Source organism: Thunnus albacares, chromosome 6 (genome assembly GCF_914725855.1).
Source record: "Thunnus albacares chromosome 6, fThuAlb1.1, whole genome shotgun sequence".
Lineage (NCBI taxonomy): Eukaryota > Metazoa > Chordata > Actinopteri > Scombriformes > Scombridae > Thunnus > Thunnus albacares.
The window spans coordinates 3,336,762-3,350,023 of NC_058111.1; the positions used below are offsets into that span (position 1 = coordinate 3,336,762).

At 37.7% G+C, this 13,262-nt stretch overlaps 1 protein-coding gene across 1 annotated transcript; it reads left to right on the forward strand.

The window, feature by feature from the left end:
* The first annotated feature begins 4,319 nt into the window (after nt 1–4,319).
* LOC122984190 (hepatocyte cell adhesion molecule-like) lies at nt 4,320–10,634 on the forward strand. The gene is made up of 5 exons (XM_044354523.1): nt 4,320–4,368; nt 9,108–9,431; nt 9,777–10,034; nt 10,122–10,241; nt 10,465–10,634. The coding sequence occupies exons 1-5, from the start codon at nt 4,320–4,322 to the stop codon at nt 10,632–10,634; spliced, it is 921 nt and encodes a 306-aa protein (XP_044210458.1).
* Nucleotides 10,635–13,262: the final 2,628 nt, after the last annotated feature.

Consider the following 13,262-nt stretch of genomic DNA (forward strand, 5'->3'; position numbering starts at 1 on the left):
CACTGTCCAGCTAAAACCTTGTATCTCCAAATTTGGTGATTTTCTTCTTAAATTAAACCAATTTAAACACACTGGATTATTGACATATGCACTGTCAGAGGTTGATGTTTTGTTGATACATGGTTTTGACTTTTGTATAGGTATGTTGAATTTAGTTGCTACATACATTGAAAAAAATGTGATTTTGTATTCAAAGCTTTTTATTGACAAATTTGTTTGTATTAAAGCCCAAAAAGTGAATCTACAAAATATTAAATGCTGGCAAGTGAACATATATGACTGAAGTGTTTGACTTAGAAAAGAGTGACATCATTTATGTTTTTGTTTGTTTCTATCCAATCAGCATTTAAAATATAAGAATGATTTGCTCTCATATTTACAATCATTACTGATGTAAACAAACCTTCTGAAGCATTAAACAGTAAGAGCTTTAACATAGTTGCTTTCTAGTGCTGTTATATAATTAGATATTAAACATATAATCAGTTTAATCAGTTGTGTGTTTGAAATGTAGGTGAGCTGCTCTTTTGTTGACATTTTTATTACAGATTGTACCTTTAATGCCTGCTGAGAACTGAATAAACCCTCCAGTCTCATCACTAGTATAAGTAGGTGTGAGGTTTCCCTCTGCTGGTTTACAGAGGCATCACCATTATTTATGGATAGGTCTGTATTCATAAAACTCTGCTGAGACCAGCAAAAATAGATCAAATATTTACATGCTTCACTTTAAGGTAAAATAATGATCAATAGAGCATACTGAGCAATATGTTACTCTACATCATAGAGTTACGATACTTTACTGAAACTCTCTGATCTTCTAATATTGGTTGTACAATACCTCATCTACTACTGAGCATATTGTTGGGACTACATGTGGACCACAGTTTACCACATGTTTCAAGACTCCAAGAAACCTGAGCCCTGGGGGTTCGCACCCAAAGTGTGAAGCTCCACCCATGGATCCAGGTTATCAAAACTAGAGATTCCCCTCTTATCTCTCTCTTTTCTCCACGAGCTGCAGCAGGAGCAGCTCCTTGCTCTCTTTCACACCATCTCTGCTCTCTTGTGTGGCCTGCTCACAGCAGACACACACAGTCTTCTTTACGGCAGAAGACGCGAGAGCCTGCCTAAGACTCAGAAACTAAGTTTCCTTGTGCCAGCAGCTAACACACAAGTCTGCTGGCCAGTTTAACAAGTACAGGAGCCGCGAAATGGAGTTAGCTTGCCGCTAACTCTACACCAAGGAGTGACCTGGGCCCTCTGCACGACTGGAGTGCTGTCTGCCCAGCAACGCCTGCATCTTTCAGCTTCAGAGCCAAAGCCTTCTCAGCCTGACTCACCCACGGATTCACCGGCTACAAAGCAGGACACCACAAAGCATCTCTTCCTTCATGGACTGGTAACAACTGGGCATAGCCTAGCAACACAGTGAAGCATAGTACGGCTAAGCAAGAATGTTTAACTCAAACAATGTACTGTACGTGTATTGATTTGGTTAAGGTTATACATTGAACTGTTGTTGTGATGTCCTTGTTGCTTATAGTCAGGTTACTGCATAGCCACACCGCTAGGTTAATGTTAGCATGCTTAACACATGTTACATCCAGTAACTAGGCCTTGCATGCAACTAACCTCGTTTTAACCTGGCACCTTTAGCGTACACCAATTGGCCTTGAATAGAGAACCACACAGTTAAGAGGTTAAAACCTAGTTTGGCAAACTTTGGTTCAGGCAGCACATGTGGTTCAAGACACCACATGGTCTGGCCTTTTATCCCTGTAGTTCCCTTTATCAGCCAACGTGTCGACATGCCATGTGCTCAGTCACCAGGTGACTGCAGCCATCTTGCTATTGTCTTCCCTACACATACACACACACACACTCACACATTCACACTTGTAAATAGGTACACTTAGCTAGATTAGTATTGTGTGTTGCTTTTACCCTTTTGTTAAATAAATGCTTTTGGATATACCTGTTGTCTGTTTTAATGTTGCACAAGAATGAGTTTTGCCAACCTCTGCTCTGTAAAGAACTCCAAATCCTTCAACCTTTACTAGCTATTGATATGGTGATTTTGCTTATAGTTATTCAAGTAATTATTAATCAAAGTCCCAAATTCATAGATTAGTACCCTTTGAGACTGAATTGGCTATCTTTTTCCCTGAGTCCAGGGTGGTGCCCCGTTATTATTAATTCTTATTAATAATTTTATTGATTTTAATAATTAACAATTATCTTTGATAATCATTAATTATTGCTGATAGCCAAACTTGTAGCCACGGCCCAACAATATTATATTTAAATAACACCAGTTTTGTATGCATCTAAATCATCCATTATTTTATGAAATTTAAAATCCACCCACACTCTCGCCCTGACCAAAACAATAAACATCGGAATTAATTCTTGACCTGCCCTGTTTTCAAATTTCATTTTTCTGCCTTTACATATTGCAAGTTTTTCCTGTCCTACTATCTAATTATGAAGTCTTCACTTTGATGCATTTAAATTTTTTTGTAATCTGCTCAAAAAATGAAAGCAGTTTTTGACTATTTTACACTAAAACTTTTAAAAAATACTTTCAAGTACCTCAAACAAATTCACGAGTCTGTTGCACTCAGTAAAACAAAGACAGATGGTTTCAGTTAATCCTCAAAAAGAGGGAGACTGCAGGATTTTTAACAGATATGAAAGCATTGACAGAAACAGCACCATGTAAAATTCTCCATTGTAAATCACCTGATCTTTGTTCAAAGGTGCTTTATAGAAAACCCCCCACACTGGTTTAACGCAGTCATCTACAACCAATGTCTCCCTCCACACAGTGTCTACTCTTCCATTTAATTTTTTTTGTTTAAAACTTTCACATAACATTTAAATAGTATTTTACACTTCACTGTATACAAGTTTAAATTTTCTGTATATTTTGTATTGAATAATGTCACTCCTAATCCACTGAGTCCCAAGGAAAAACTAAGCTCAGGAAAAGGGTGATGAAAAGTTACACAAGTTTACATTTTGTATATTCATAAAAACAAAGAAGTAACTAGACCCAAGCCATCAGTCCTTTTTAAAGGGCACTTGTCACTTGTCTCCACACCACATCTGTTGGATCTTTGAGGTATCGCTGAACAAACTGTAGCTTAAAAGGTAACTACCCTGCTTGCTAAAGGCATTAATCCCTGTGCCACCCAATGTAATCCATCCATGAAAAAATCCACAATAGTAGACTGCAGATGACTCCATAGACCAGCAGAGGGCTTTACACAAGTGAAAAGGTGCCACAGTAAAGATGCAACAAAATTACTGCTGATCAGAATTCTTCCTCTGTAGGACATTTGTGGCAACAACCATCTTCACTTCTTCAGTCTCCCCTCTACCTTCTCTATTCCACCTTTCCAGTTTTTTTTTTCCATTGCTGTTTCATCACCTAGATGCACACCAAGGTATTTAGAATCTCCTATTTTCCATGTTAAACCCCCTGGCAGTTTAGGAAGACCTTTTACCCATCTCCCAACTGCCAAGGCCTCATTTCCATCCAATTTACTTTTGCAGCAGATATTTTTCCAAACTTATTGACAATTTCTTCCAATATTTCATTTCCCCCCCCCCGTTTTTTTGATCATCACTACAACATCATCTGCAAAGGCCCATAATACATCATTTTTACTACAATCAGGTTAAATCAAATCTTCAATACAAGACCGTATTTTGTACAACATGAGTTCAATGGAGAGTGCATATAACATGCCAGAGAGAGCACAGCCCTACCGTATCCCTCCTTTTACTTTAAAAGGTGCGCTCAATCCTCCATTGACTTTCAATACACTTTCAATATCTTGGTACAACACTCTGATCATGGCAATAAGACCTGGGCTGAGACCAAAACACTCCAGACTTTTATGAGTGCTCGACCCGATCGAAAGCCTTTTTCTTGGTCTAGAGAAATTATACCAAACTCTAAGTCCAATGAACCAGAGATGTCTCAAATCCTCTTTCAGTGTGAAGGAGGGGTGTTTTCTTTTCTTCCACTGAGTGCATCACACATATGAAGGCTCTCTGTCATGTTGGAGGTTAAAAGAAAAGTGACACCTAGAACCACTTCCTTTTTCTCTCTCCGCCTATAAAAAGATGAATAGAAACGACACTCTGCTTGGTCAAAGTTCCCACACGTTCTCCTCTAAAGCCGATCACATACAGGACTGCATTTCAGGCTGTTCAGTGTAGGATGTTCATGTTTTCTATTCAATAAAGTAGAGAAGTTTGTCTGAAAGCTGCTGACTGGGTCAACAGAAGCTGAACAGTGAGGAGACATGGAAGCTGTGGTTGGACTGTTGGTGATGCTGCTCGGCGTCTCTCATGGTGAGTGGTTTCACTATTTGACATTTTAATATTGAATTTATTGTTATGTGAGTAACATGTTGTGCAACTGTGACATTTTATCAAGTAGGATCAAGTATAGTGAGTAGTTCTTCAGTGACGTGTTATGCAGCTCAAAAGATCAAACTGAATAAAAAGTTGTTTCATAGAGTAAAAGAACATTCAGAGATTAAATTCCACATCAGTGTGCATGTACAGAAAATATTAGTTAGTTTCCACTACAGATGAATGTATTACATTATACTTTAAGGATGTAAGGACTTCTTCTCTTCAGATATTTCATTTTTCTCCCGTTCTTTACGTTTTTTTTCTGACGTAAAAAAACAAATACATTTATGATTCTTATACTAACATTATTTTATTGGAAACACCATAGAAATTACTGTGAGTTGAACTTCCAACATATGATTTGGTATCTTTGGAAAACTTCAGATATAAAGATGTGTAGGGATGGAGGAAAACACAGCATGACTTTGTAATGACCAGGTGAGGTTAATTAGTAAAGCTAGATTAAACCAAATGCCTAAATGTACTACAGTGACATATTGACATGTAATGCTAACTGTGCTCTGAGAGAGACAGAGTTGTTTCTGTTCTAAAACATGAATATTTGCACCTGCATAAAACATTGTCACAGTTGTTAATTTAGTAGAAATGCAATGACCTCAACTGTGATAACATTTCTTTCACTGTATTTTTCTATATTTCCAGGTATTGAAACCCACTGTGATGGCAGACAGGATGGAGCTCAGTGTTATGGAGCTCTGGGAGGAACTGTGGTGCTCCAGCTGATGGACAGCGCCTCAGACATATTTAGATACCAATGGTATAAAAACAAAACTTTAACAATACTTGATGGGATAAAGGATACGATTGTGACTAATCTGATGAAGGACAGATCCGTCTTTACTCCCAGTAATGGAACATTTAGGATAAATAACCTGATCAGGACCGATGGTGCTGAATATATCCTTGAAATCTTTGATTCAAATGGACATGTATCAGAACAGCGGACTCTTCAGTTGTCTATTCAAGGTAAATAACTACTTTTGCTATTATTAATCTTATAATTTCATTTCTATTATTCACAATAAACCAACAGCTACATAATTTGAATTGTAGATTCAAAATTCAAAATACAAATGATTTTGGAAAATGAAACCAGGTAAATACACACAAATACACATACTACTACACAAATACTATTTCTACATTTGTAAACAAACATTTCACATGAAATATTCAATGTGCCACTGACACATACTGTAACTATAGCATTACATGTACTGAAGCATTTAATTCTGTACTTCTGTATATGAATTTACATTGTAAACACTGAATATGTTTAAGGCCACATTAAAAAGTCATGTGACTGTGTTTCTCTCAGCTCCTGTGTCCTCTGTCCTGCTGGACTCTGAGTGTTTGTCCCAGGGAGAGATGAGGGTGTCCTGCTCCTCTGAGGGAGGGGACAGTCCTCAGTACAGCTGGACTCTGGATGGACACACACTGACAGACGCTCAGCTCCTCTCTGGAAATAACCAGACCAACAACATCACTCTGAAACAAGACGTCTCAGGACTACTGGTCTGCTCTGTCAGGAATCACGTCAGTAATGTCTCAAAAGGAGAGAGGATATCTATGTGTGGTGAGACATTTTGCAAATGTAATATAAAAATGTAATATAGTTATTAATTTCCTGCACATCCTTCACTATACCATTTATTGTATTTATTATACTGATTATACTTATGGGATTCTTATTTATTGTTATTTATTGTGCAGTGTTAAAATTTATGTACAAATGTATTTATTAACTATTATTATATATTATTAACTATATTTACTGTATTTATTGTATTTATTATACTAATTATATTTATTGGATTCTTATTTATTGTTATTTATTGCACACTGTTAAAAGTTTATGTACAAATGTATTCATTAACTTTTATTAACTGTATTAACTGTATTTATTAGGGACCGAGACTACTGTAAAACAATTGTTTTTCGTGTGTTTCTTTCTTTCTTTATTATTATGCCACTTAAACCGAACAAACGCCATCTCCTCTGAGGGTGTTAATGGTATCGGCTTCAAACTTTAATAGATGACTTATGACACTATGCTGAAAAAAAGTTTGAAACTTTTTAAAACTTTGTAATAACTTGAACGGTTTGGATTTGATAAGCCCTGAAAGTTGCAGTGCCACATCACCCTTACAATGTAAACCAATGGGGAGGCAATCTATGGGCATGAACTTTGTGTCAAACAGAGGCTTCTGACATCTAAACTATAAGTCTGACCACTTTCAAACCTGTATCAATGGATTCTCAATGTAATTTCCTACTAAAAAATATAATTTTTAATGTAAGATTTGGCCATAGTCATGGGATTTATGAGGAGATTTCACAAGGAGCGTACTCTAAAATCCTCCTCTCCAACTGCTCCTGGTGATGTCACTCCCTGCAGTGAAACATTCTGCAATACACACTCATTATAAAATCACAGGAGGAGCAAGAAAAGACTTTAAAACTCACACTCTAATATCTCAAAAACAGTAAAAGATAGAAAACACATGTAAATTCAAGATTTGTAGGTCAAAGTCTCGTGACTCATTTAAAGTTCAAAAGAAGTTTGTATCTAAAACTATGTGGAAGCAGTAAATGTTCAAAAAGGTGTGGGTTCGCTCAAACTCTCCATTCAAATATATGAGTATTTTTCTGTCCAGCTGCAGTTACTTATTGTCTCTACACACCTGACAGTACACATGTCAATCAAACTTTGACCAGGTCACGTGGGTTAAAAGTCTTTCCTTTTCTAGAAATAGACTTGATGAAAATGAGGAAATTAATTTATTTTACACACAAACTCATCAAGACTTTTCAATTTACTAATTGAAATTCAAGTGAATGGACCCAAAACTTGCATAATTTTGATGACGCAGGTGTGAGCAAGACAGACATGTCTCACCCTGCAGAAAATTCTCATCCTGTCAATCAAACTTTCAAAATAAAAGCACACCAAACTTGTAAGAAATATCCCTCATTTTTAAAAAGCAAAATGATCTGATCCCGACGGGCCAGAGTTCAAGGTCCCGACCAACGCTGCTTTAATATTTTTTGTTTGTTTCTGTCTGATCAGAATTTAAAATATAACAAGTTTTGTGTTTGAAATGTAGGTGAGCTGCCCTTTTGTTGACATTTTTATTACAGATTGTACCTTTAATGCCTGCTGAGAACTGAATAAACCCTCCAGTCTCATCACTAGTATAAGTAGGTGTGAGGTTTCCCTCTGCTGGTTTACAGAGGCATCACCATTATTTATGGATAGGTCTGTATTCATAAGACTCTGCTAAGACCAGCAAAAATAGATCAGAGGAGAGAGAGAGAGAGAGGATCCTTAATTTTCTTATGAAGCTTTTAAGTTGAATTGAATATTATTCTCTATCATTCAGATACAATATATGTCTTGCACTTTACATATATTTGCACTATGCCTTTTTCATGACTGGAGACTTCATTGTCTTCACCTGAATTTAAAATACAGTTTGCTGATTTTTCATGAGCTCAACTTGCTGTTGTAATAATGACCTGTCAGTGGGTTCAAATTTGACTTGTTATAATTGATTTAGAGATGAGAATTATACACAATATATCAGATCTGTGAGCTGTTTTACATTGAAAACATAACAAGTCAAACCACTGAGTCCATCACACATATGAGTGACACCGAGAACCACTTCCTTTTTTTCTCTCCATCTATAAAAAGAAGAAACAACACTCTGCTTGGTCAAAGTTTCCGCATGTTCTCCTCTGAAGCCGATCACATACAGGACTGTATTTCAGGCTGTTCAATGTAGGATGTTCATGTTTTCTATTCAATAAAGTAGAGAAGTTTGTCTGAAAGCTGCTGACTGGGTCAACAGAGGCTGAACAGTGAGGAGACATGGAAGCTGTGGTTGGACTGTTGGTGATGCTGCTCGGTGTCTCTCATGGTGAGCTGTTTCACTATTTGACATTTTAATATTGAATTTATTGTTATGTGAGTAACATGTTGTGCAACTATGACTTTTTATCAAGTAGGATCAAGTATAGTGAGTAGTTCTTCAGTGACGTGTTATGCAGCTCAAAAGATCAAAATGAATAAAAAGTTGTTTCATAGAGTAAAAGAACATTCAGAGATAAAATTCCACATCAGCGTGCATGTACAGAAAATATTAGTTAGTATCCACTACAGATGAATGTATTACATTATACTTTAAGGATGTAAGGACTTCTTCTCTTCAGATATTTCATTTTTCTCCCGTTCTTTACGTTTTTTTTCTGACATAAAAAAACAAATACACTTATGATTCTTATACTAACATTATTTTATTGGAAGCACCATAGAAATTACTGTTAGTTGAACTTCCAACATATGATTTGGTATCTTTGGAAAACTTCAGATATAAAGATGTGTAGGGGTGGAGGAAAACACAGCATGACTTTGTAATGACCAGGTGAGGTTAATTAGTAAAGCTAGATTAAACCAAATGCCTAAATGTACTACAGTGACACATTGACATGTAATGCTAACTGTGCTCTGAGAGAGACAGAGTTGTTTCTGTTTTAAAACATGAATATTTGCACCTGCATAAAACATTGTCACAGTTGTTAATTTAGTAGAAATGCAATGACCTCAACTGTGATAACATTTTCTTCACTGTATTTTTCTATATTTCCAGGTATTGAAACCCACTGTGATGGCAGACAGAATGAAACTCAGTGTTATGGAGCTCTGGGAGGAACTGTGGTGCTCCAGCTGATGGACAACGCCTCAGAAATATTTAGATACCTATGGTATAAAAACAAAAACTTAAAAATAGTTGATGGGAGAAAGGATAAGATTGTGTCTAATGAGATGAAGGACAGATCCGTTTTTACTCCCAGTAATGGAACATTTAGGATAAATAACCTGAGCAGGACTGATGGTGCTGAATATACCCTTGAAACCTTTAAACCAAATGGACATGTATCAGAACAGCGGACTCTTCAGTTGTCTATTCAAGGTAAATAACTACTTTTGCTATTATTAATCTTATAATTTCATTTCTATTATTCACAATAAACCAACAGCTACATAATTTGAATTGTAGATTCAAAATACAAATGATTTTGGAAAATGAAACTCGGTAAATACACACAAATACACATACTACTATACAAATACTATTTCTACATTTGTAAACAAACATTTCACATGAAATACTCAATGTGCCACTGACACATACTGTAAATATAGCATTACATGTACTGAAGCATTTTATTCTGTACTTCTGTATATGAATTTACATTATAAACACTGAATATGTTTAAGGCCACATTAAAAAGTCATGTGAGTGTGTTTCTCTCAGCTCCTGTGTCCTCTGTCCTGCTGGACTCTGAGTGTCTGTCCCAGGGAGAGATGAGGGTGTCCTGCTCCTCTGAGGGAGGGGACAGTCCTCAGTACAGCTGGACTCTGGATGGACACACACTGACAGACGCTCAGCTCCTCTCTGGAAATAATGAGACCAACAACATCACTCTGAAACAAGACGTCTCAGGACTACTGGTCTGCTCTGTCAGGAATCACGTCAGTAATGTCTCGAAAGGAGAGAAGATATCTACGTGTGGTGAGACAGAACATAACTAGAAATAAACTTGATAATTGATGATTACACTGTACATTAATCACAGTTGATCTGTTTGTTTGTCCGTAGGCTTCATATTCATCAACTGCACCTTACCTGATGGGACAAACATATCACAGTGGGTGTTTTCAGCCAATAACACAACCCCTACCATGATCATGATCACAGACACTATGGCTTCCAATGTGGGTAAGGAGACTGGCATCACAGTGTCAATTAAACTCCCAAATCAAATTGTGCCCAACTCTAGCAGAGATGACCTATGGTACATTAATAAGTGAAAATTAACTAACATTATTTTGTCCATTAAACCCTCCACTCTCATCACACTCACCAATACCATCTGTAGTACTTTCAGTAATTTGCTGTCACAAACTTGACATGTGATTTTTGTGTCTCTGTATCTGAACAGATAACTCGCTGCTTGTAAGTGTTTTGCGAGCAGTTGTGGCACTTTCTCTGTTGGGTGGGATTGCCATCTATTTTGCTTGGAAGAAGAAGAAATACAAGAAAGCTGAAACCTCCACCAGACCACGAATAAAGGACCATCCAGAGAACTCCTTTGAAATGGTTGAATTGTGAAGTTCTGCATTTGATTTGTTTACTTGTTGTACGTTTAATCAAAGATAGAGGTTACATGATTGGTTTGGTGTGAGAGTTTGGGGTTAAAGGTCGACAGCCATGACATGTCATTCAGCTGATTCACAGTGCCGTAAAATAAGTGTTTATGGCCCATGATAGTTGTAGTGTTCTAAAACAACCACCTGAGATAATCTTTTAGTTGAGCCCACTTCTTAAAAGACAGTTGAACTTCTGACAGCATAGAGGCAGGATAATAAAGCTGCTTGTGACGGGGCGCCGATGAACGCTCCGTCATGCCCTAACCGGCGTGCGTTTCTCTCTCTCTTAGCTGGAGAGAGAGCGCCGGTGCCGGGAGCGCACAGCTCGCAGCGCTCACACTGTTCCTGCGGAGCCATGCTCCGGTTAAAACTGTTTCTTGCAGGTCCGCACTTGTGTCCCGTGGTCCTGCACTTCCACAAACTTTTCCCCACTGTCCGAACTCTTTTCTTAACGCTAAGCGTTCGAGGGTGCACACTCGGCGCTGACGCGACACACACACAGACACACTTACCTGCTGCCGCTGCCTCTGGTTGCCTCCGGGCATGGACCAAACTGAGGCTTAGACTTAGACTTAGAAGATCTGGAGCTCTGCTAATTTAGGGTTAGTTGGGTTTTTGGTCTTGGCTGAGTAGCAATGTGGGTGGCGAGCTGCCAGTGTGAAACCTGTCTTGTAAATACTTTTTTTTTGTTATTGGGTTTTTTCCACGTCTGCACTGTAAATATTTTTGCCACTCTTGTTTGGGAACTTGGTGTGAATAAAAAATCATCATGCTGAAGGTTCTCGTCGTCTGAGCCATCATTGAAAGCAAACCCGCAACACTGCTCCAACAATCTGCCATCTTTTTGCCATCTGATCAAAAAGCCATTTTATTTTATGGGGATCAAATTGCTCAGCAGTCATTCTGCTTTTGATCCAAAGACATTTGACTGCTGTACTTGAACTCTGAAAGGTTAGACTGAACCACTATTAAACATTTATTTTTTTACCTATTAAAAAACCTGGTAATTTTATGTTGTGACACAGTCATGTGACGCTACCTACTATGCCAACATTATACAACTATAAAACCTAAACTGGTGGCTCCTGCCCATTCTTCAATGCTGAGCATGTAAGTTTCTGATTGAATAAATGCTTTGGTGACGTTGACAGGGGGCCCGTTAAGGCCACTGACTCTGTTTTCTGGTTGAAGTCCACACTCTGGTTGTTGTACATGAAAATTGAGAGTGACAGAATCTACTGAGAAACACAAAGAGAGAGAGAGAGAGAGAGAGAGAGAGAGAGAGAGAGAGAGAGAGGATGACATGACAGAGTTAAGTGGTGAACTTCAAACAAGCTTTCGACCACTGGACCAGCAGGACACGTCAGTGTTTCCGTAATAAATGAGGAACTGGACCTGTGGTCAGTCTGAAACAACAACCATCAGTCAAACCAAACATCACATAAACCAACACCTTCAAAAAAGTTGTGAAGGGTGAAATTTTACAGTTTAAAGGCATCAATGATTTACATTGCAGTGAGGATAATACATTTCAAATTCAGCTATGATGCAAACATGATGATCCAGAGACATAGTTGTGCTAAACTGACCTTTAATCTTTTCCCCATGAGTGCAAATAGACAGTTTACATGTTGAACAACCAGCTGTCATTCTAAAATCCCAGTTTGATGGTAGAATACAGCCTCATTTATTCAATCAATAAATGTTTTTCTGTGTATTAAAAGACTGATCGATCACTTGTTTTGCAGTTTGTGTCTTAAGTATTTTGAGCATCATGGAAGGCAACTGAAACACAGCAGACAACAGCTGCTAGGTTGGTACTGCATGACTGACATGAAGCATCATTGTCACCTGTGGCTTGGATTGTACTTCATGTATACGTCACTTTGGATAAAAGCGTCTGCTAAATGAAATGTAATGTTAGTGTAAAGTATAGTATAAGAGTTTTGTTTGTCATAGGCTTCATTACATTTCTGTGACTGTTGAGTAGTACAAGAAAGATGGAGGAGACGAGGAAGTCACGACAACATATAGATCACAGGAGGAGGAGGGTGTCTGGTTTTCTTTCTTGTAAGTAGCGACCATGTGAAGTTTCACTTCCTTTCCATCTCTCCACCTATAAAACCTGTGACTGAATTCAACACTTTATTTTTTTTTTACACCTTCTTCTCTGAGGTTGATCTCTAACAGAAGACATTTCAGGCTGTTCAGTGTAGGATGTTCATGTTTTCTATTGCATAAAGTAAAGAAGTTTGTCTGAAAGCTGCTGACTGGGTCAACAGAGGCTGAACAGTGAGGAGACATGGAAGCTGTGGTTGGACTGTTGGTGATGCTGCTCGGAGTCTCTCATGGTGAGCTGTTTCACCATCTGACATGTTAGTATTGGATTTGATATTGTGCAAAAATATGTTCTGTATCAAATTAGAAATCATTATTGATGATTTTATGCAGCCACAATATCACTTTTAGTCAACAAGTAAAGTTTGACATCATCCTAACTGATGCAGCTTAAATACTGTTCCAGGCTAGAAAACAGCTTTGACCAAATAAATACTTTTAACAAACAAGAATCAACTGACAACTAGGATTT

Excerpts from the sequence above, each read along its gene's own strand:
- LOC122984190 (XM_044354523.1), top strand. The coding sequence starts at position 4,320 with ATGGAAGCTGTGGTTGGACTGTTGGTGATGCTGCTCGGCGTCTCTCAT. Across the intron at positions 4,369-9,107 it reads GCTGCTCGGCGTCTCTCATG|GTATTGAAACCCACTGTGAT; the intron begins GTGAGTGGTTTC and ends CTATATTTCCAG. Across the intron at positions 10,035-10,121 it reads AGAGAAGATATCTACGTGTG|GCTTCATATTCATCAACTGC; the intron begins GTGAGACAGAAC and ends GTTTGTCCGTAG.